The following is a 24,355-nucleotide window of genomic DNA, read 5'->3' as shown; positions in this document are numbered from 1 at the left end:
ACCTACTTCCTCTTCCTTCTTCCTACCTGCAATTTATCTCCTGTGAGACAGTAAGCTCTATGAGGGTAGGGATCATGTCTACTCATCATTTATTTCCCTGTACCCTCTCATGTGTTTAATATCCCGTTCTGCAAACTATAAGTGCTCAGCAGATGCCACTGATTACATTACTGTAGCTTGGCGATGTTCACTTACCATGTTTCTGCTGTTAACGTCCCCTAAGTAAACCACGGCATTCATCTGAGGAGCCCAGGTTTGAATTTCTCTTTGCCAAGAAGTAAGAGTAGAAAGTGGCACGACTAATAAGAAAGGTCCATATAACTGGTGTTCATGGAACAGGTAATTTAAAAAGGATATAGTCTGTATAGTTTTGCCAAGGCCCATTTCATCAGCAAGTATGCAGCTGTTCCCTCTAGAAGAGATAGGAAAGGATTAATAGTGCTTTTCCAAATTCAAATGATAAAAAAAATTTGACACAGCATGATAGAAATAAAAAAAGCATCTAAGTCTTAAGCTCAGCAACGTTTATACACTATAAATGATTTGGATTTTTAAATTACACTTTAAAAAAGCACTGGAAATACCATATGCCAATTTATTTTTTAAACTAGAGTGAAAGCTGGAGTGCTGCCAAAACAAGATCGATTCCTTGGGGACAATAGGGAATGTCTTCACTTAGGAGGACACGGTGTTTCCACCAATCAGGATGTACGCGAATCTTCCGGGGCTGTTCTGTAAAAAGCTATCTCCGGGAGAGCCAACCGGGCTGTCTTAGGCAGAAGCGGAGTGGGTAGACAGCCAATCCACCTAGCCAACATTCCTTCCCTCTATAATGATAATAATAATGATGGTATTTGTTAAGTGCTTACCATATGCCAAGCACTGTTCTAAGCGCTGGGGGATATACAAGGTAATCAGGTTGTCCCACGTGGGGCTCACAGTCTTAATCCCCATTTTACAGATGAGGGAACGGAGGTACAGAAAAGTTAAGTGACTTGCCCAAAGCCACACAGCTGTTAAGCGGCAGAGCTGGGATTAGAACCCATCATCTCTGACTCCCAAGCCTGGGCTCTTTCCACTAAGCCACGCTGTTTTTCTATGAGCTGGTGCAACTTTCCCAAAGCTACATCCCCGCCAAATGCCTGAATTTAAGACTTAATTTGGGCTGGGATTTGTTAAGGCTGCTTTCCCGAACCCGAGGGCTGATCCCCTTAAGCCGACAACCTAACCGGGGGCACCAGAGTTCCCTCTGCGACAGTAGGAGGCGGTTCTTTTGGTCGGAAGGCCACTCTGCAATCTTCGGAGAACGTGACGTGTGGTGAGCAGGCACAGATTTGGTCCCTCTAAGAGGGCGGGCGGGTCTGAAGCTGGGAGCAGCTGTTCCTCTGAGCTGGCTGTGGGCACAGTCCACTTCCACCGGCAGCTCGGGTCTGGCCCCCTGGGCCGTATTTTGGCCACCCCTGCTCTAACTTATTTGAGAATCTTATCCCAGCCGGCAGTTTCCAGAACCACGCCGTGCCGAGAGGCTCTCGCAGCCAGTCAGAGAAATAGGAGTACGAAGAAAAATGCCAATATTTACCCTCCCAACCTTCCTTTCAGGACTAATCGGCCCGGCTTCAACTAACTACCCTTCGTCATATCTGAGGGGAGTTGGGGAGGTAAATTCCGCCCAGCTAAAGACTACAGCGAACACATATCAACAGGAGGGGGCCGTGGGCAAAAGAGGAGTTCGAAGAGTCTCTTGTGAGAAATGGAAAAACAAAATTATTTTTCAACCCTCAACAGCCGGAAGTTAGCAAGACTGTTGCCCTTCAAGTTAGAGAAAAAAATCAGAGTTGGAGAACAGGCCCGATTATAACCACATTTTAAACACTGGAATAAATTCCCATACTTTCGATGACTTACTTGCACCATGAATGGGCGAGCCAATTCAGACCATTTAATTGATAATCCCTTAGTTCTAAACCTTCATGCCCTCCAATATAGGATGGCTGTTTCTTCAGTGCAACAAATCTTGGCCTTTGTTTTAAAACCTGTAACAAGAGGACAAAACTGTGTATTAAGAGGACAAGATTATGTTTTAGCAACTCAACATTACCGGGTATTCAGGGCATTTGTTAAGAGCTAATTACGTGTCTCCCTCTGGACTGTACGCTCCTTTTGGGTAGGGAATGTCACTGTTTATTGTTGTATTGTACTTTCAAGAGCTTAGTATAGTGATCTGCACACAGTAAGTACTCAGTAAGTAGGACTGAATGAATAAAAGTGTCAAGTACTATTTCAAGCTCTTGGGCAGATACAATGTCATCAGGATGATGAGACTTTGAAGTTTACCAGGAAGTCACCATAACCATTACAGATTTCAATTGCTCACTCACTGCATTAACATTAAGGTCCCAGAGGGAGATACCATACCTTCCCCCAGTCCCCCTATTCTGCCCCGGAGGGCCCAGGCTCCCTTCCCTGAGGCAAGGTTGTTTCGGATCTCATGGAGACCCCAGAGGGGGCCACTCAGTTCAATCACACTATGAGCCAGCCTAGGTAGGTATTTTGATAGTCCTCATTTCCTAAAGGATGTAAGAGTGGAAGATGCTCTACTTGTCCAAGAAACTCAAGGTAAAAATAACTTTCCGTTCTCGGACAGGTCGACCTGTGATGTGGAAATCTGAAATAAACTCGATTTGTAAGTTTCCCTGGGTATGGACAATTGATAAACTAGGTATCAGCAGAGGAAATTTCCATGTGTACAGTTCATCTCTCACTGGCAGAAATAAAGATGATGTTGAGAGTATTCCCTCCTCCAGCTTCTCTCCCAAAATTGCTAGGGAGAATCCCAATTTTTTTATGTTGCTAGTCAAGTGCTTACTATGTGTCAAGCGCTTTTTGAAGCACTGGGTCAAGTACGTGTTTATCGGGCTGGAAAAATCCTTGACCCACATGGGGCTTAGAATCTAAACTGGAGTGAGGAGGATTTAATCCCCATTTTACAGATGAGGTCACTGAGGCAGGGAGAAGTTAAGTGACTTGCCCAAGGACACACAAGCAGACAAGTGTCAGAGCGGAATTAGAGCCCAGGTCTTTGGCTCCCAAGGCCCATGCCCTTTCTCAATTACAATAAACTTCAAAATTTTGACATTTTTAATCATCTGGACTGTAATACTACTGATAGACAGAGGCTCCTGTAAAGACAGGCCACCGAAAACTGCTGCTGGGGGGAATGATAGTTTTGGGTTGATGTGCGAGATCAGTCTAATTTAAAGACAAGTTTACCAGTTGCTAATCTGGAAAGAGTATAGTTTGCCACAGGAAACCAGTGTAAATGTCCAAGCAAAATACCAAAAGATATTTGAAGGCATGAAAATGATATGCATATAAATGAGATATGTAACAGTTTTATATATAAAGCTAAGTTTAGGATTACACTCCAGTAATATATGCTTCCAAAATGGACCATTAACCTTAATAAAAAAATAAATAAAGGAGAGGGGAACTAAAGAATTAGAAATACAAAGAAAAAGTTCATACAGCTATAGATCAGGTTAAATTCATTATTGATGGTAGACAAAAAGATGGATCAGAGACTGTGTTTGTTTCCCATGAACTGAACGTATTAAAAGAAAACTTCTGTCCTTGCTTAGATGAGTTGATGTTTTTAGTTGACTGGCAGAGGGTCAGATACTTTATCTCCCCAAAACGTATCTTCCGAGTTCTGGCACATTATTAGAGGACTCATATACCACTTGGAAAGTTATTAGTTTACAGGACTATTATTTAGGGGACATTCTCTTCCTGAACTTTCCCCATAAGAGGAGTACCCCAAAAACTAGAGGATAAGGAAATGTTTATTTGATATGATTGATTTGTGGTGCAGGAGAGAAGCATGAAAGAAGACTCGAACAGACATTGATTTCAAATACACAGAGAAAACAACAGACTGAATGCAAGCAAACAATAGCCTAGAGGGAAGGAAGATTTCATTTGTACAGGGAAAACTGCGGACAGATGTAGTAACAATGGACCAAAACTGAAATCAGATAGTTACAAAAGTCAAGGAAGAGTTAAAGAGAAAATGGTCATGCTTAATTTGATCAAAAGGCATATTTTGTATCGGTCACGAGAAACAAGACATTTAAGGCTTTTACTAAAAACAACAAAAAAACCCATCTGGTGTTATTGGGAGAAATTTGATAGTTTGGTGGAGACCAATGTATGGAACCACAATGAAAGACATTAAGCTCATACAAAGGAGATTCTAGGAATTGGCTCTGTATGTAAAAGCCCTTGTGTTTTTGTAGGGAAGGCAATTCTTTGGAGAAACTACTGATAAATCTCCAGGAACGATTTTAAAAAAAACTTGTATGACACCACCATTAGTCCAAAGGCTATTACTTCCAAGTTCAGATTTGCTCTAGGCTGATCACTGATTATTATTGCAGACACCATCAAGAACATACGTACGATGGAAAATGTTTAAAATGGGAGCCTATCAAGTACATCAAACTGTGATGGCACGTGGATGTAGTCAAAAATTGTTACTTTTCAAACCAGCCGTATCTACTACCCTGAGATTGGGTGTATTACCTTGGGCATAGCTGATATACTGGCTATAAATTCATAATGATAGAGAAAACGAAAATCTGTCAAAAATACCAAGTCGTGGATCAGAAACTTATGTGAATTTAATCAAGCATAGGGATTGTACATGACAGAAAAACACCCTAGCTATGATTAATCTATCTCTTAAAACATCGCAATATTGAATTGCACATCAACAAATGTAGCTGTTTAAATTAAGTTCTATTTTTTCATGACACAATATTCCTTTTAAGATAAAGCTTTGTGTTTCTCTGCTAGACTGTTAAAGCACCCTGAGAGCAGGGACTGTGTCTACCAACTGCACTATACTCTCCCAAGCATCTGGTACAGTGCTCTGCACAAAGAAAGCACTCAAATACCACTGACTGCTTGACAGATGTTGAGCCACAATTCAACACTGTGCTTAATTAAGAAAAACAGACCAGAATGTGGCTTCTTTAATGTCACTTCCAACCCAGGATATCATCATTACCTTCAGGAGAGGATCTTGGCATGACTAAATTACTGAACCACATAAGAATAATCAGCTCTTTCCCTTCTACCTATTCTCACTCCTCTCCCACTACAATCCAGCCCATATATTTACCTCCTAAAGCTAATTTACTAACCTCTCTCCTTCCCACCCTAATTTCCCCCCCTTTCTTCGAATCACCTAGGGCTTGAGGCCCCATCCCCTAAATCCTTAGGTACTCACCCCTTCCCCACCCCACTCAGGTGTTGCTGCTTCCAGTAGGTGTAATTTATTTTAACATCTGCCTCCCCTTCCAGACTGTCAACTTAAAAATAAGAATCAAACTTTCCCAAGCATCCGGTTCTCTGTTCACAGTAAACCCTCAACAGATATCACTGATTGATTACTTTTCGATAAAACATATAGGAACCATCTTGATAAGCAAATGAACTCCACAGAAGCAGTGTGGCCTAATGGAGAGACCAGAGGCGTGGGAGACACAAAGACCTGGTTTCTAATCCCGGCTCCACCACTTGTCTGCTGTGTGACGTTGGGAAAGTCACTTCTCTGTGCCTCAGTTACCTCATCGGCAAAATGGGGATTAAGACTGTGAGCCCAGTGTGACACAGGGACGGGGTCCAACCTGATTAACTTGTGTCCAACCCAGCGCTCAGAACAGTGCCTGGCACATGGAAATGCTTAACAAATCCCATTTGAAAAAATACAAAGAAAAAGAAGAACATCAACGTAGAGCGAAAGACAGCTGAATCACAATTCCTCTCCGCTCAAACCATGGCTTACCCATTTTCCTGCTGAGAATGCCCCTCTCAAAACTGAATAAGCCTCGCTTTAGTTCTCATGCATTCAGTATGAATGTGGAAAACATTCTATAGATAAAGTTTTGAGAACACTTTCATAATTCATACAGCTAACTCAAATAGATCCCATTCCTTTCTCTCACTTTTGGTAGCAATCAATCAATTACAATGGTATTTATTGAGTGTCTAAGTTCAAAGTACAGTACTAAGCAAGGGGGAGAGTGCAAATGCATTTTCACTTAGTCATTAATTGATTATGGTACTTCTTAAGCGTATATTGTGTGTTAAGCTCCCATCTAGGCGCTGAAGTAAATACAAGTTAATGAGGATGGACACAGAATAAAGTCCTATCAGTAACAGACGCCATTTTATTGAATCCTTCATCTACTCATGTAAGAAAAACCCAACTAATCATCCTTTAAATTCTCTATTCCAAAGGTTTTCAACTTTTTTTTTTCCTTAAGAAACTACTCATTTGGGGGTTTTTTGTTTGTTTTGTGGTATTTAAGTGCTTACGGTGCATCAGGCACTCTACTAAGCAGTGGGGTAGATACAAGCTAATGAGGTTGGTCATATTCCATGTCCTACATGGGACTCATAGTCTTAATCCCCATTTTGCAGATGAAGGAACTGAGGCACAGTGAAGTGAAGCGACTTGCCCAAGGTCATACAGCGGACAAGTGGTAGAACTGGGATTAGAACCCAGGTCCCCTTCTGACTCCCAGGCCCAGGCTCTATCCACTAGGCCATGCTGCTTCTCAAGGTATTTTCAGAACATTTTCCCCACTCAAAAAACATTAACCTGAGAGTTGGGTGACAAAAAAAACCCCAAAAAACCAGTCTCCGTAGGCCCAAAGCCTAAGGTCCTGCCTTCTGGGGCTGCCCCACCTCCCCCAACTTCCCGGGATCTGTTTCCACCGTTGGCTTTAATGGCAGCACTTTCTCTCCCACCGCCCCCCACCACGCCTTTGGACTTTGCCTGGGCATTCCCCAGTCAATCACCTTTGTTCTAAGCCGCTTTATACTCACTTTGCAATCTTTGAACGGAGTGGTCTTAGATTGATTTCTGCTGAAATATTCATCGATGCATGGCTGAAACTTTTTGGAAATGAGTGCTCCGTCTTCCCAACTGCACTCGGAGTACGGCAGGCCCTGCCATTTGCAATAGTAATCTGGATAGCCCGCTGCTGACTTCTGGTTTGAATGGGCTATGGAATACACAGAGATGCTCAGGTTAGATTTTACATTTCTTATTTTTACCACAATCCTTTTGACTAGCAGAATAAGGTGCTCTCTGCCCAAGACAGACCAAAAAAAAAAGGGAAAAAAAAGGCACAAATTCTACTTCCGTATCAGCAATGTCTCGTTCACTAGTCGTTTAACGTTACTAGGATTTGCTCCTGATACTTTCAATTCAGCACCGGAGGTGAGAAAGATGTCACGCTGCACTAATGCAGTTATTTTGGCCATGAGATCGCATTCCCATGCAGGCCTCCTAATTAGGTCAGATGTCCACCTCAATGACAGCTGCTTCGTGGGAGTCATGGGAGTCATCCTTTCAAGCCCGGGGCCGGCCTGCAGGCCAGAACTCTGAAAGTTACTCTCAAGTCACCATCTGTGGTAACCCTGGGGGAGGGGAAGGCGCAAGGCTAGGAATGGGAAAAATTAAGCCCCTGATATGTCAGCAGATCGAGTGGAGGTTGGGGGTCTTGAGGGGAGCCTGGAGGTGAGGTACGGTGAATGTAGCTCCAAAGACACTGGAACAACATTTTAAATAATTCAGCTTATCAGGAAGTTTTGAGTCTAAACTTTCTCTGCAGAAAAATGACTTTTTGAAGAGCACGCTTGCCTTTGAAAGACCGCCTTTTTCGTTAAACCACATCAACGGTGAAGAAGTTCATTCAGCTTCATCTAATGACCTCACAGGGTGAATAGGAGGCCACAGTATTGTACTTACCAATTATTCTCTCCACGATTTGATACTGTTTATGTAAATCATCTGTTAGTTCTTGCTGGCAATTATAATATTCCACATCTTCTGGAGAAGCATTTTTCAACCTGGAAGGCAAGTCGTGATTAATACTTATCCTCACACACACAAAAACCCAACTATTAGCAATGAGATGACATCTTTTTCATTAGTCCATCCTATCAAGAACCCTACGGAGCTAAAACCGAGCAGGGGCGGGGGAGGAACTGAAAGAGAATTAGTAACTCGGCCAAGATGACAGATCACAGCTTTGGAATTCCTAGCTGGTGCCATACAAGACGTAGACCGACAATGCTGGGTGTTATTAATACGGGGCCTGCAGTGGAGGATGACATACCAAAACTAAATGGGCATCAAAGGTCCCTCTGGGGGTTCACTGAAAGGAACAGGACCGAGACCAGAGAATCGTGGCTCACCACAGATAAAGATGGTGACATCGGAAGGAAGGATTAGAAAATACACTCACCATCTTTTGGTTTCCTGATCCTTTTTCTTGTAATTGTCTAATTTTTTCATCCCTTTAACATTCTGCTGCTTTAAGGTTTCTTCGGTCTCCCAAGTATTGTGGATATGAGACCAGCCTTTCCATTTAATTAAATACTGGGTCTCTCCGGATTCCTTCGATTTTTCGTAGCCTGCGTTCGGATCGCCGTCTGCTTCGACCGCGTATATCGTCGTGGTGGCACCCGTTGCTGAAAACAAAACACCGTGTGTTCTGCTAAGAGATTTTGGTCACGAAAATCCTTGCAGAGACAGTTGGCTGCACGTGTATTACTTGGTTCACAATCACCAACAGTTGAGAGTACCGAATAATTTGTGACAGTGAGGAGAGGCGAGCCCACACCTGGGATATACGGAGAAAAACTGAGAAGTTTCTGGAAGGGTGGCTGACAGCTGGGTACCCTCTCCCAAAGGCAGGACTGGGAAAAGCAGGCAGGCAAGCAAGCCAGGTGGGGAACAAGCACCACAGCTGTCTGGAGTTAGTTCGTGAACAAGGGAGAAGGGGGAGGGAGAAGGGGTTCAGACCCAGCTGGAGCCCAAGCTGGGTCACCTCAGGAAAGATTCGAGGCGGCGGCTTGAGACACTGGAATTCTTCACAGAATCTGGGTCCAGCAATGTCAATTGCCAGGAAAATCTGTGGACGAGGTGGACACAGGGGACCTGTTGGAGGGAAGTGCCAAGGTTTCATGGGAAGATGACTCCTGGGCAAAATGGGCTAGTCCCAGGAAGACCTGACAGAAAATCAGACTTCTTTTTAGATGTTAAGGTTCTTCAAATGGTAAAATATACCAGTTTGGATTCCCATTCCAAATATCTGTAGCGATAGGGAGTATCCTGATGCCAAGCGGGGGCGTAGGAAGTTGAAGGACTTGCCCAAAGTCACACAGCAGACAAATGAAAGCCAGGAATAGAAGGAATAGAACGCAGATCCTTCGACTCCCAGCCTTGTGCTCTTTCCACTGGACCACGCTGCTTCCCATTGATAACAACACCCGAGAGACTGTAGCCACCCAAGGTCTAGCCATCCCCAACACCACACCTCCTTAAAAATACCACCAGGAGATTCGGGGAGCCTCTTAGCCCACTCATTTCCCAGTTTTGCTCACACACAGGTTTTCAAATGCTCATTTCTAAAAGGGCAGAACTTGTATGGGTGCCAGGACTCAAAGCTGAGGCCGACACTCTCCTTTCCCAGGGCTGTTGACCACGAGTCCTATGAACTTCCTCTCCAGAAAATGCATCCAGGATCAGCAGAGAGGACATACACACCTACATCGCTTCTTCCATGCAGAGCTGAGAGTAGAAGGCTGGCTCCACCCCTACCCTTGGTTGGGTTGCGATCCGAACCAAATCTAATCAACTGCCACAACTCGTGAAGTCTCCCCAGTGCTTTATACAATGCCAAGGCGCACGGTACGCACTTAACCAATACCAGAGGGAAAAAAACCTCCGATACAATGATCTCATTTTTACAAATACAAATCCTGAGCCTGTGAAAGATTTAACTTTTCCAAATCTTCCCAGATGCCTTGTGGCAGTTGACCATGAATGGACAGATGGGCTGTTTAGAATTCTACTTAGGAAATCCGGACGGGGAGAAAACAAATGGAAATACCTCCTTTTCGTCCAATCCGACTGTCCATAAACCTCTCTATCGTTTCAAATTCATCCTCTTCCGGTTGAGGAACGTCTTCCCCGCAGACTTCCAACAAGTCATCCGAATCTGTTTTCATTTCTTCATCTTCCTTATAGCTAACATTGACGGTGGCCTGGCGACGAGACCCTCTTTTATCATAATCATCGTCGTCGTCATCATCGTCATCCTCATCCGAAGAATCGATCTGCCTTTTCTTCTGCCCAGATATCTTCTTTCCGTTCTTCGCTTTTATTCTGAAAAAGAAAATATAATTCAGCAAAATTCAACTGCTTGAGTCAAGAAAATTGGATAACTGACAATTCAAAATTTTCACAGCTGTAAAACTGTGCCCTTTACCTGTTCTGAGGTTTCCTGCTCTTAACTTTGTTTTTTGGCTCATAGTCAGATTCACTTTCTTCACAACTGCTTTTCTCTCTCTCTTCCTCTGATTCTGAGTCTGATCCCGTCTGAGAGGGAGAACCTGACCCAGACATTTGCCAGTCTTCACTGTAAGTATTAAAAAAAAAAAATAAAATGAGACACACACAGAGTGCTTAAAACCCCAAAACACTTTCTACACCTTTTAGAATCTTATAAACACGGAGTTATGCTAAATCAAATCCCAAGCCAAAACCTTTTCTGACAAGTCTTATTACTTTAATATAAAATTTATCTGTAAAAGTGCAAATCGCCACTAAACAAAGATATTGTTTCAGGGGCATAAGGAATGTTCGACTGAAACGTGTCTTCTAAAATAAATGTATTGGATTTGCCAGATCATTATGCAATAGAATCGTAAACACATTTAGTGTTTAGACTTGATGCATTTGGTGTTATTTTACTGGGAATGACAACAGCATGGTAAGGACGCAAGTAATTCTTTTGATTTTCTCTTATGATGAACTCGCTGTGGGCAGGGAATGTGCCCGTTGTTATATTGTACTTTCCCAAGCGCTTAGTACAGTGCTTTGCACACAGTAAACGCTCAGTAAATACGACTGAATGAACTGTATGAGTAAACAGAAATTTGCTTAGGGCAAAAATGAGTTTCAGGTTTATGTAGTTATGGTGATGCTTTTGTTCTTAATAAAATCTGGGCTATTTTCCCAGTTAAGCCAGTCTGATTTTAAATCACGTTTAATCGTAACCAGAATGGAGAGAGATGCTTGTGAACAGAATTTACCAGGTCATTCAAATTTTTACCAGTCTGGTCTCCACAGTGTTGTTACCCTGGTAGCAAACCAAACAGTGGCAGGGTCCTTGATACTGTGGGAAAAGGCTAGAGGACCACCAATCCAACTCTCTGTTTCACCATCAGGAGAGGTAGGACTACGACAGTCAAGTCAACCCCTGAAGGAGACACATTTTGAGGTCCTGGGCTGACTAGGAGATTGTTTAGCCTGAAAAGGCTGTGGACATTCATGGAACCATTCTGGCAGCCTCTTATTTTAAAAAACATGATCGCATCTGTGTGGCAAAGAAAACCACGTGGTGGAGGTGCGGTTCCCTCATGTCTAAGACCAGGGATGCCGGGGGAAAATTCCTAACCTAAAACTGGACTGGGGAGTTCACTCTAGGTTAGCTTCTCCCCCTCTTTCAGGTCTGGGTAGCACCAGGAGATAAGAAACCTCCACACACTATTTAAGAACTTCCCTCCCTCCCCTGCTCCAAGAACATTCAATTTACAGATAAGACAAAATAATCTGGAAAATGAAGATTGGGGCACTTAAGGTGGAGCCCGGCTACACATCTAAAACTAATCCTCTAATTCAAGTGCCAATATGAATTTGAGCGTTTAGAAACTAAAGATTTCCAGGAATCATTTCCACAAGGAGGCCTAGCGTGCAGCGACACTGTACACCACAAATGCAATTCTCTGTCCTCCAAGCCATCCTCACTCTTTGTGTTTCTTCCTCTTGACTTCACTAGAATCATCATCCTCGGAATCTTCACTGCTTGATGAATCCTGCGGGGCCAAAGCAGACACATGTTACCTAAAAGTCTCCGAGAAGGGGACTGACCTCTCATCCCATCTTCAACCAGGGACAAGTGAAAGCAATGAGGGTGGCTAAAAAAATTAAACAGTCAGTGGCATGCAGTGTACTTTTAAAGAATGGGATATTTCTCTCTTTTTTCTCCTCCCTAAAGCTATCTTTGTGGGGTTTTTTTTGGGAAGAAGTTGAACTCCATCAGTGGGCCGATCCTAATTTAGCAGGTCACACTATGACCTGGTACATTCAAAAACTCAGCTCTCGCCAGGGCTGGCTTTAGAGCGGGTCAGGAGTGGTTCGGTGGGGGAAGCAATGGCTTGTCACCTCATACGCACACCCCTTATCTCTTACCTCCTCTCACACACACGCTCACACCTTTCCCTTCTGGGCACTCTGCCGCTCTAAGTCTTGAACAAAATATTGCCACGGGAAGAGAGAGGAAAACAGGGTCACCTCAAGCCTTCCTGCTTTTAGTCTGCCCTAATAATTGTGCTCTCCTTTCTATTTATACCGTGAGCCCCACGATGAACAGGGTCTGTGTCCATTCTAATTCACTTATATCTACCTGAGCGTTTACAACAGTGTTTGACACATAGCAAGCCCTTAAAACACCGTGAAAAAAAGAATGTGGTGTTTATTAGGCTCTAAGTGCTAAGCAATGGGGCAGATAAAAGACGACCCGGCAGGGTGAGATTCCTGTGTTTCTTGCTCTACAGAGCGCATGCATGTCAGACTGACAGGACTCTGGAGATTCTCTGGGGCCTCCAACAGAGCCAGCTGAAGCCGGGAAGCTGGGGCGAGCCCAAGTATCCAATCCCCTGCCTCTGTGGCTAACCAGCTCCCTTCCTCTACCTTGGTTTGAATGGAATCTTGCTGCCACTTGCTCTCCAGGACTCCAGGGGCCTCTCTCCCCTTAGCAGACATTTCCCCCGTGCTAGGAATTCAAAAGAGAGGCAGGAACTGGTCCCTTCTACCCCAGGGCAAGGAGCCGATCGGCTCTGCAGAAGCTGAGGAAGATCAGAACATCTCCACTTCTCCGTCTTTCCCTCGGCGACGCTCTCCGACTGTTTCATCTGACCCAGCTTCCCCCGTATTCTGGGGCCATTATCCCCGCCCCCCACGGAAGTCCAGATGTAAACCCCACCGCTAAATCTCTGTTTTATGGTATTTAAGCGCTTATTACATGCCAGGCACTGTACTAAGCTCTGGGGTGGACAGAAGCTAATCGTGTTGGAAACAGTCTCTGTCCCACAGGGGCTCACAGTCTTCATCCCTATTTTACAGCTGCGGTAACTGAGGCCCAGAGAAGTGAAGCGACTTGCCCAAGGTCACTGCACAGATAAATGGTGGAGCCGGGATTGGAACCCGGGTCCTTCGCACTCTCAGCCCCGGGCTCTGCCCGCTAAGCCAGGCTGCCTCCCACGCTACCTGGAAGAGGCGGAAGGGTTCTCTTCATCAGTTTACAAAGCATCTGTGACTAATGAATGCAGTTGCAGAGCATGGCCTACATGTCACACCGGCGGTCTAAGCGAGATGAGCGAGCTTCGCCTGCGTGAGCTATAGGTTGGGTCACCGTGGAGCTCCACTTGGTCACTCTACCACTGCACTCCAACAGTCACTACTTCTACCTGGGACTGCAACGAGGCAACTGAGACAACTGAAGCCGAGCGCAACTTCAACTAGACTCTTCTTAGGCTCACGCTCAAGTCATACTTTTAAAATCTCCTCAGCAAAAGAGATCCTCTTCTCCCCTGTTCCCAAATCTTCATCATCATCATCATCATAATGATGGCATTGGTGGAGTGCTTACTATGTGCCAAGCACTGTTCTAAGCACTGGGGTAGTACAAGCAGCGTGGCTCAGTGGAAAGAGCCCGGGTTTAGGAGTCAGAGGTCATGGGCTCTAATCCCAGCCCTGCCACTTGTCAGCTGTGTGGGTTTGGGCAAGTCACTTAACTTCTCTGGGCCTCAGTTACCTCATCTGTAAAATGGGGATTAACTGTGAGCCTCACGTGGGACAACCTGATTACCCTGTATCTACCCCAGCGCTTAGAACAGTGCTCCGCACACAGCAAGCGCTTAACAAATACCAACATTATTATTATTATTATTACAAGGTGATAAGGTTGGACAAAGAAGCAGGGTGGCGTAGTGGAAAGAGAAGGGGCTTGGGCATCAGAGGACATAGGTTCTAATCCCGGCTCCGCCGCCTGTCTGCTGTGTGACTTTGGGCAAGCCACTTAACTTCTCTGTGCCTCAGTTAGACCTTCTGTAAAATAGGGATTAAGACTGTGAGCCCCATGTGAGACAACCTGATTACCTTGTACTACTCCAGCGCTTAGAACCGTGCTTGGCACACAGGAAGGGGTAACAAGTGGAAGCAGCGTGGCTCAGTGGAAAGAGCCTGGGCTTTGGAGTCAGAAGTCATGAGTTTGAATCCCAGCTCTGCCACTTGTCAGCTGTGTGACTGTGGGCAAGTCACTTAACTTCTCTGTGCCTCAGTTCCCTCATCTGTAAAATGGGGATGAAGACTGTGAGCCCCACGTGGGACAACCTGATTCCCCTGTGTCTACCCCAGCACTTAGAACAGTGCTCTGCACATAGTAAGTGCTTAACAAATACCAACATAAAGTGCCATAATGATGATGATTATTATTATAGTCCCTGTCCTATTTGGGGCTCACAGTCTTAACCCCCTTTTTAAAGATGAGTGAACTAAGGCACAGACAAGAGAAGTGCCTTGCCCAAGGTCCTTCCGACTCCCAGGACTGCGCTCTATCACAAGGCCACGCTCCTTCCCTAAATCAAGCCCAGGAAGGTACATGTGCATTGCTTAAAAGTCAGTCACTGACTGGCCCGTAAGCTCCTTGTGTGCAGGAATTGAATCTACCAACTCTGTCATACTGTACTTGCCTAAACTTTTAGTACAGTGCCCTGCACAAGGTACATACTCAATAAACACCACTGATTGCTTGATAGGGTGCTATTTGGTGCCAGAGTTTTTACTTTCAAGAGTAGAAATCTTCTTTAAATTAAGAGACAACATGAAATTGAGAATGTAGAGCGTGTTGTTGGGTTTTTAGGTTACATAAATGAGGGGTTTATTGTAACAAATATCAACCTCTAGTCCAAACATAGATGCTATCAATTAGAAGTGAGTAAAACAGCTCTCATTTGGAACTGAATTTACTTTTGGGCCACTAAGTTTTGTTGACTAAATTTCTACCTAAATGGATCCCAGCGACAAAGAGACTGAAGCATGCCTGTGCTTCAAGTGAGTTATTTAATCCTTCGTACAGACTAGCACTGAATTGATATGGTAGCAAGATGTCAGGCACAAAATGCTAAATTATACTTATTTTTAAACGTTAAAATCGCAACATCAACAGTGATGAAAGGGTAAAGATTTGTAGGTTTGCTTTTTACAAAAACAATCACACCTAAACCTTTCAAAAACCTAACTCTTCCTATCTCTTTTTGGAAAGCCTCAATTTTTTTTTTTTAACATTTTCCTACGCACCCACTGATAATCTTCTTGTCAAAATATTTCACGCTTCATGATGAAAACTCACCTCTTCTGATCCACTGTTTGATGAAGCTTGCTGTTGTTGTTGCTGCTGCTGCTTTCTGAGCATTGCGGATCTCTGAACGGCCAGAATACTAGGACTGGACTTCCAAAACTAAATAAAAAATGGAAATGTTACACGGTGAAGGATGGAAATATTTCCCTGAATTCAATTCACTTCTTCAACAGCTAACTGACGTGATGAAGACAAGTCGTTCCTGGATCAGTTCGTACTAATCAGAATGAGAAAATGAAATAGCCTTTCAACACTTTTCCCCGGCTCTAAACCCCAACAAATATTCTCTGCTCCTCTTCCAAAGCAACTAGGGAGAATCTCATTTTCACTTTAATGAGAGCTCATTGATTACACTTTGAGCAGATGTATTGAACTGAGTTGCAAGAGAATGAAAGCTGACACGTTTTAGGGCTTTCCCCCTAAAAATATTCCACACAAATGTTTTCCTCATTTGTAATGGCCAGAAGCAAATCAGATCATACTTGAAACAAGGAAACTGAAGGATATGGATAACAGCCATAAATACAAATAGCCTCCCACAAGAACCCTGAAAAATAGAATGAGGGAAGAAAACCAATGGCGTTCAATCTGGCCAGGCAAAAAGCCCTTGGGGAAGGTCAGGGACGAATGACTAGTTGAACGGAATCATACTGTTTTACAAACAGTAAAAAAACATAAAAGACTTAACACGCAAGAGAAGAATCACAAAATCATCGGAGGTAGAAATTCTATTTTTGGCAACCAAAATATAGTCTTTCAAAAATGGGAAGCCAAAATGGGAAGCCAGCTAGTAAATCAATCATACTTATTGATCACCTTCAGTGCAGAGCTTAGTATGACGGTGCTTGGGAGAATACAATAAAGAACATCTAACTGAAGAATACGTACGGGAAGGTCCTGTGCCATAATTGTCCTTCAAAGCAGACAATATTTGGTTTAAAGACACAATATATTTTAGAGCAAACTGATAGGCCACGCTGAGAAACAACATGGACTAATGGATAGAGCACAAGCCTGGGAGTCAGAAGGACCTGGGTTCTAATCCTGGCTTCGCCACTCGTCTGCCTTGCTGGGCAAGTTACTTCACCTCTCTGTGCCTCAGTTACCTCATCTGTAAATGAGGATGAAGACTGTGAGCCCCATGGACTATGTCCAACCCGATTGCTTTGTATCTACTCCAGGGCTTAGAACGGTGCCTGGCACATAGTAAGCGCTTAACAAATACCATAAAAAAATAAATAAATCTAGATTTATGCAAATCAAAGGGCCAGAGGGTACCTACCCAATTCCATAGTTTCAGAAGGGAAACTGGACAACTTATCATTAAAAGAGATGGTTGGAGGTGGGTACAAGGTGCCCCACTAACAAAAGGAAAGGAAGGACCTCCTCCCCACAGTGGAGAGCTCAAGAAGGCTTCCGCCAAATTCAATGACCCGTAATGGTTACTGGAAGGGACACTTTGGGATTCAGAAAGTATGTCTCCACTCATGAAGGTGGGTGTCCAAAAAGGGAAACCATCATTACATCTGTAGATCGCCCTGATAGAGACACTGGAGGCAAATAGCTATGCGTTCCTCTCCGCATCCGACTGAATCCCTGACCAACGGTGACCTCAAGACACTCCACTGGCTCTCTCCCTCTCACCTAGCCAGCCCCTGTGGCAGTAGCCCAGCTCACACTCTCCATCTCTCCCTTCCAAGCTTGCCCTCCCACTGGATGGTGGTCTCGATCCTTCCATTTTGGGCCCCTGGTTCGCCCCCTTCCTCTGGCCTGAACCACTCTTCAAATCCACCAGAAGGCCGCTCTCGCCACCTTCAAAGACCTTCCAAAACCTCTCCTCTTCCTGGAGGTTTTCCCCCAATTATTTATTCTCCCCAGATTACAGCCTCCCTATGATCTCGGAGCACTGTGTGGCACCTTGGCACTTATGCACTCAACCTTGGTTAGAACTGTGGCACATATCAATTTGCACTCCGTTCTCCTCCCTGTAGACTATTTTATGCTGGTTTCCCATTAGTTTGCAAGCTCTGTGGTGGCGGGGATCGTCTCGCTTACTCCCATCATACCCTCTCCCCACGTGATCTGTACAAAATCAAAACTATGAACCGGACCTCCGGCCGGACCTAGTTTGGGCACTTATTCGAATCATCACGACATTTATATGTGCACACCACGGGATAAGCCATGGGGTGGGCGATGTTCATTACAGTGGGGACATCCACGTTATCCTCATTGTACAGATGAGGAAACAGACCTGGAGAGAATAAGTGCACACTTAGTTCGCCAGTGACAAGGTTACCAAACTGAGAAAACTGGGTCTCCTGACTCCTAGTCCTGTGGCTCTTTCCACTAACAATGATTATGGTAATTGTGAAGTGCTTACTATGTGCAAAGCACTGTTCTAAGAACTGGGGAAGATATAACAATCAGATTGGCCCCAGTCCCTTTCCCAGACACTCAATCTCCATTTTACAGATGAGGTAACGGAGGCCCAGAGAAATGAAGCGACTTGCCTAAAGTCACCCAGAAGACAAGGGACAGAGCTGGGATTAAAACCCAGGTCCTTCTGACTCCCAGGCCAGTGCTCTCTCCATCAAGCTATGCCGCTTTTCTACCCACTAAGCCTCACTGCCTCCTTTTTCTATTCCCTAAGAGGCTAAAAAGGAGATTAAAAAAGGATCGACTCGGCTGGTGATCAGTTACTCCCAGTCAAACTTTTAAAAATGAATGTACCTCATTCTGGCTCTTCCTTTACCCCTCAAAATAGAAAAGGCAGGAGGTTCTGTGAGCGTGTTTTTTTTTTTTTTTTTACCTCGGCTCCATCGACTTTCGGTGGTTTAGCTTGCACTTGTTTCTTGTCTCTGGAAGCGTCCGACTCGGTATCCGAGCGAGTGCCCGACTCGGACCCGGAATCGGAGTCACTGCTGCCTGACTGACTGCTGCTTCCATCGCTGCTGCTTCCGGAGCTCGAACCCGATCCAGATCCGGATGCTGATCCGGAGTCATCGTCCGACTGGCTGCAACGGGAAATGGAGTTCATGACAAAGACGGTCTTGACCTTGAAAGTCTTGTTGACTTACGAGACGGTAAGCTGGACGTGTGCAAAACGGGAAATTGCTTCTTCCACCTTATTTTTGAATGTTATCTGGGATCCACCGATGAAACGGCTTAATTTTAAGCCTGCAGCTTTTTAAACATCAGATGCTCCAGATCATTTTGTTCTTTTGAATGAATTATTAAACCTGACCACAAATATCCTGGCGTAATTTGAGCCACAACACTGCTTTAAAATAAAATGAGTCTTCGTCTAGAAATTAATAGACCATATCAAAAAGCAAAACATTTTACCGTAATTAAGTACGATAAATGTGTAAGTGCTAAGACACACCTGTCAAGTATACTCTTTTAAAATTAAATTTCTATAATTACTCCAAAGTCCCCTCCCCACACTGCCATGATTGTACGTGGTTCTACGGAGAAGCATCCTTCTTGAAATGAAACATTACATTTCTTTAAGTAAGACACGTAGTTAATACTTGTTCCTGTAAACACCTCTGTCATGCAGATTCTGCTTAGTGAAATAAAATCAAACACAAAATAGACAGAGAACACAGCACATTTCGCTTTCGAAAATAAGGATAAATTGTTTAGCTTTAAAATGAAGAACCAACCTTTTCTTTGAGACTTGGGGTCTTTTTTGAAAAGATGCTAAAACCATGCCAAAAACGAAGATAATCTAGGAATCCACGTAAAATATGACTGACATTCACATAAACAAAAGGTTACAACCACAAATACACATTCATTCTTCAGGCTCATTATACTCTGCAAAAGCCTGAAACTCAGATTTACGTAGACACAGAAATGATACTGTAGAAATGCCCAGTGAGGCTGGACTGTGTCCAACCTGATTATCTTGTATCCACCCTTGTGTTTAGTACAGTGCTTGGCACGAAGTCAGACACTTAACAAATATCATAAAAAAGATAAAAAAAACCACGATACAGTAAAAATGCCCCAATTACCCCAAAATGACTTAACCACGCCAATTAGTTGACTTAACAGAGGCTACTTTGTATAACTGAGCAAAAGGGTACCCCTATGTCCTTCCTATATGGCCAAATCAAAGAGGGTTATATTATTTCTTTTTTCATGCCCAACTGGTTTGAATAACTGCTCTCTACAACAATTGAGTGCCTACTCTATGACAATTCATTGTCAGACAGGCCAAGAATTAATGTCTTCTATCAATCCAATACCACAGCATCTCAAAGTTTAACTTGATTGCATGAAACATTACTATGAGAGGCGCTTGGGCTTTTGAGCTCAGAGGTATGATAATTGTGGTATTTATTAAGCGCTTACTATGTGCCAGGCACTGAACTAAACGCTGGGGTGGTTACAAGCAAATCGGGTGGGACACAGTCCCTGCCCCACGTGGGGCTCCCAGTCTCAACCTCCATTTTACAGACGAGGCAACTGAGGCCCAGAGATGTGAAATGACTTGCCCAAGGACACCAGCAGACAAGTGGCAGAGCCACGATTAGAATGCAGGTCCTCTTCTGACTCCCAGGGCTGTACTACTTGGCATTAAAAAGCAACCTACCCCCCAAAACCAACCATCGTGCATATCCAAAGTTCCAATATAATATTCCTTCCTCCGTTACCCGCTAAAACGCCCCAAACTGAAATAACTCCCTCTTCAAGCTAAAATAATTCTACCTAGCATTCTTGTATATAAGTCCGTTTTATTTCTGCCCTCTAGTTGTAAATACGCTTATCTTCTGTTAGCGTGTAAGCTCTATTTTTAGACTGTGGGCCTCTGGATGACTAACACGGATCTATGCATTCTTTCCCAGTGCTTACTACAGTGCTCTGCCAAGAGGAAGCACTTAATAAATGCTCCTACTATTAGTATAGGATGCTTCATTATTCTGTACTTCCCAAGCACTGAGCACGGAGCAGAGCTCCAGAGCTCAATAAATGCTGCTGCTGCTGCTTACTGCCACCACCGCCACTATGGTTCTGAAAAAGACAGCTATTGCAATGTTTTACGTGCTTTATATGTTTATTCTAAGTCTAGGCAGGAGTTCATGTAATTCGGTTACAGATGTTTCACCAGATTTAAAGAAATACCATTACCCAGTTTTAATGGCTAAAACGAGTAACAGTTCAAAAATGCAAAGTAATACAAAGCTTCTCTTCAGCCGTCCAAGAGGACGATAATAATACTAATAATCATGGCATTTGTTAAGCACTTACTATGAATGGGCCCAGCGTTGCTCAGAGCACTGGGGCAGGTACAAGATGATGAGGGTGGGGACAGTCTCTGTCTCTCACCGGGCTCCCAGTTTACCGGGCCCGTTCAGAGATGTATATCTGACAAGTGATCGCAGGCTTTAACGATCCACATTTTTAAATACTGAAGAGAAAAATTTCAGAGGGTACCACAAAAGTAGTACATTATTCCCGTGGCTCTATTTGCCACAAATAGAACAGCAGAAAAAACAGTTGAAAACTGTCGTTTCAATTGAACCAAAGCATCGCCACCGTTAACAGCACCTACTAAGCATTAACTCTGTGCAGTGCTCGGGACAGTACAATATAATAGAGTCAGAAGACACTTTCCTTACCCATACCGAGCAGAAACGGCGAGCAGGAAAATCATCCCTGCCTTCTGTTTGACAGTCGGTCAGTCGACTGTATTTATTGAGCGCTCACTGAGTACAGAGAACTATACTGAGCATTTGGGAGTGTACGATGTAACGATATAACAGACACACTTCCTGCCCACAAGCCCAATTGTTTTTGTTTTTCTACCTTTGTAGTAAAGCGAGAAAGAACATGCAGTCACATAACAACAGGTTATGTGTGACCAGCAAATTATAAAAGGGACCAGTAAATACAAGCTGGCAATGAAATCTCAAGATCTCATGCAAATTCACGGGGAGAGTAACAAAGGGGAGAGAGGAGGAGGAAAATACCGGACCACATCAAATAGCAGTGTGAGGTTGGAACTTGGTTCCCCATGTCAACAAAGGTGAAGAGTACTAGAGGAAAAGTACTCAACGGCCCCAGCGGCTCTGTTCCTCATTTTACTTGAGATTGCGAAGCTTGTTGTGGGCAGGGAACATGTCTACCAACTCTGCTGGCGTGTCCTCTTCCAACTGCTCAGTACGGCGTTCTGCACACTGTAAGCGCTCAATAAATACCACTGGCTGATTGATTCGACCCCCTCGTACAGTGAGGGCTCCAGAAAAGGAAACTTTAAAGCATTTTAAAACAAATTTAAAGAGACAGTTTCACAAGCTCAATGTCAGTAGGAACACATTTTGATCACGCTCATGCTCTGAAACTATTACATCGAAGTAACAAAGAAAAGGAGCGCAAAAAAAAAAGGAGGGGAGGGAGAAAAGAAGAGCCCAAGCAACATGACTGGAATTAGGGAGGAGAGGATTAATTACTTGGGCACCCAGAGAGAATTGCTGCTGCATCTCAAAATACTGAGTTAGCAATAGCCCGTGGGGACTGGGAGAGATGCAAGAATGCAGTCCGACCACTCGTCACCTGGTGCCCAGTAAATGTGAACTGAAAAAGAAGGGTCGGGGGGCAAGATGTGGGAAGGCAGGGAGATGCCCACAGAAAGATACCAGGCGGGTGGGAGACTCATTCATTCCTTCAGTCGAATTTATCAAGCGCTTCCTGCCCTGAACTCAGTGCTTGGGAGAGTCCAATGTCCGGATCTGTGGTGGGGTTGGTAGCACTTTCGTCTCAATCTCATTGGGACCTGCTGAATTTCACTTTAATTTTTCAAGGGTTTGGTACGGTGCACCCAGTAATCGCTCGATAAATACCACTGAATGAATAAACGGACGCATTCCCCGTCCACAACGAGCTTACAAGTCCAGAGGGGCAGCTTTCGGGCCAAGACGACTCGATCCGGGGCTGGCCGCCATGATGAGTTAGTGCGGTGCGTATACATGGGCAAGAGCGCACCTGGAGACTGGAAAAACTTTCACACTTCTCAAATGGGAGGCTTTGCTTGGAATTTAGTCAACAATTTATAAGAACTGTCTATTAATTTTCAAGTCTAGGCCTAGATGGTAAGTTTTAAAGAACCGGGCAGCGTACAATTTTAGAATGTGCTTACTCTTGAAAGGTTCGCCTTAAGGTTTTATAATGCGAACAGACAGCTGTTGCAGACACCAGACCTCTACGACACAAAAAACATGACGACACATTTTTTAAAGTCTCCTTAACCGAGCTAGTAGTTCACTTAGAAAACTAAGTGTGTGTGCTTGCTGTTTTACTCCTTTCTAGTATGACCTACTTTTATGTAAATCTAAAACACACTGGAAGGCGGGCCTTGGGTTTGATCCATCTCCATCTTTAAAACAACAAAAATTTTTACTAAATTAGAAGACAGGGAGGGGAGATAAAAGTAAGAGCAACAGTGATACAGTGTATCTCTAGACTGGAAGCTCCTTGTGGTCAAGGAACAGGTCTACCACAAATGCTTAGTAGAGCGCACACACTAAGTACTCAATAAATAATAGCGATTGGTCGACTGCTTAACCGTCAACATTAAAAGACACATCGTGAGACGATTTTCAATCTTGAAACCGTACCAATCTTCCTGAAAGCACAGCAGTACGTCAAAAGAGAAGCAGCTTGGCTCTGTGGAAAAAGGCCAGGCTTGGGAGTCAGAGGTCATGGGTTCAAATCCCAGCTCTGCCACTTGTCGGCTGTGTGACTATGGGCAAGTCACTTCACTTCTCTGGCCTCAGTTACCTCATCTGTAGAATGGGGATTAAGGCTGAGAGCCTCACGTGGGACAACCTGATTACCCTGTGTCTACCCCAGCGCTTAGAACAGTGCTCTGCACATAGTAAGCGCTTTACAAATACCAACATTATTATTATTATTATTATTATAATATCAGTAAAAACACATCTCCCCTGCTTTCTCACTTGCCTAACGTTCCCAGTGCCATCAACCGGTACCTTCCGACTCCCAGGCCCAGGCTTCTATCCACTACACCATGCTGCTTCCCACCTGAGTTTCCCCTGCCAGGCTCATGACCAAGGTTAGACCCAAAGCCCTTTGCCCCCTGACTGGGTACTTCTGTGGCAGAATGACTGAAAGGTGCTCCTGAACTTCTTCATGGAATTGCTCGTTGCGGTGGCAGAAGAAAGGCGGTCTTTTTCTACCAGCTTCCAAACGATGGCAGTATTTTTACCTGACATATCTAGAAAATAATATGCTACCACAAAAACGAGGAAAATAGTCGGATCGTTCAACTTAAAATGGGCTTAGCTGGTTGAGTTAAAAAGGCAGGTTACTCAACTTAGAGTTCTTCTGGAAAGCGTGCGACACCTCGGATAAATAATCTGTTTTTATATTTTCTTACCCTGGTAGATCTAATTTATATTTCAAGATCAAAATAACCATAGTGAACCTTTCAGAGTGAACATGAATAACATGCTTTTAAATCAGATAACACTCAAGCTAGGTTTGAGAATGTATTATGCATTATGATTACTTTTTTTCCATTCTCCGGCGTTTTCTCCCATTGAAAGGATGAATAATACCTCAGTACTAATGCTCTTGCCAACACCTTCCTCTAACTTGTGTCAATAATAAAGGAAAACTGGTGTAATCTCGTTCCTTTCACTCTGCTGCCAGTGTTTGAGAATCACTGTACAAGAACAAATAAGGCATACTCTTCCCTGAATCAAAACACACCCTAAAATTAAGACTAGGAGAAAACAATATGCCATTCTTCCTTCAAA

General features: G+C 43.9%; 1 protein-coding gene across 4 annotated transcripts in view; it reads right to left on the bottom strand.

Moving 5' to 3' along the window:
- Positions 1 to 24,355, bottom strand: part of CHD1 (chromodomain helicase DNA binding protein 1) — a 70,572-nt gene that overhangs the window by 37,705 nt on the left and 8,512 nt on the right. For all 4 annotated transcript variants that reach the window (XM_039911119.1, XM_029057780.2, XM_029057786.2 and 1 more), the window contains exons 3-12: positions 18,376 to 18,580; positions 15,555 to 15,662; positions 11,891 to 11,958; positions 10,350 to 10,499; positions 9,972 to 10,246; positions 8,322 to 8,547; positions 7,823 to 7,923; positions 6,895 to 7,073; positions 1,906 to 2,033; positions 196 to 412 (exon numbers count right to left, since the gene is read on the bottom strand). In XM_039911119.1, coding sequence (XP_039767053.1) covers positions 196 to 412; positions 1,906 to 2,033; positions 6,895 to 7,073; positions 7,823 to 7,923; positions 8,322 to 8,547; positions 9,972 to 10,246; positions 10,350 to 10,499; positions 11,891 to 11,958; positions 15,555 to 15,662; positions 18,376 to 18,580 — 1,657 coding nt within the window. The remainder of the gene's footprint in view (positions 1 to 195; positions 413 to 1,905; positions 2,034 to 6,894; positions 7,074 to 7,822; positions 7,924 to 8,321; positions 8,548 to 9,971; positions 10,247 to 10,349; positions 10,500 to 11,890; positions 11,959 to 15,554; positions 15,663 to 18,375; positions 18,581 to 24,355) is intronic.

Source organism: Ornithorhynchus anatinus, chromosome 1 (assembly GCF_004115215.2).
Source record: "Ornithorhynchus anatinus isolate Pmale09 chromosome 1, mOrnAna1.pri.v4, whole genome shotgun sequence".
NCBI classification, from domain to species: domain Eukaryota; kingdom Metazoa; phylum Chordata; class Mammalia; order Monotremata; family Ornithorhynchidae; genus Ornithorhynchus; species Ornithorhynchus anatinus.
Note: the sequence above shows the minus strand (reverse complement) of the source record. Positions and strands in the feature narration are given on the sequence as shown.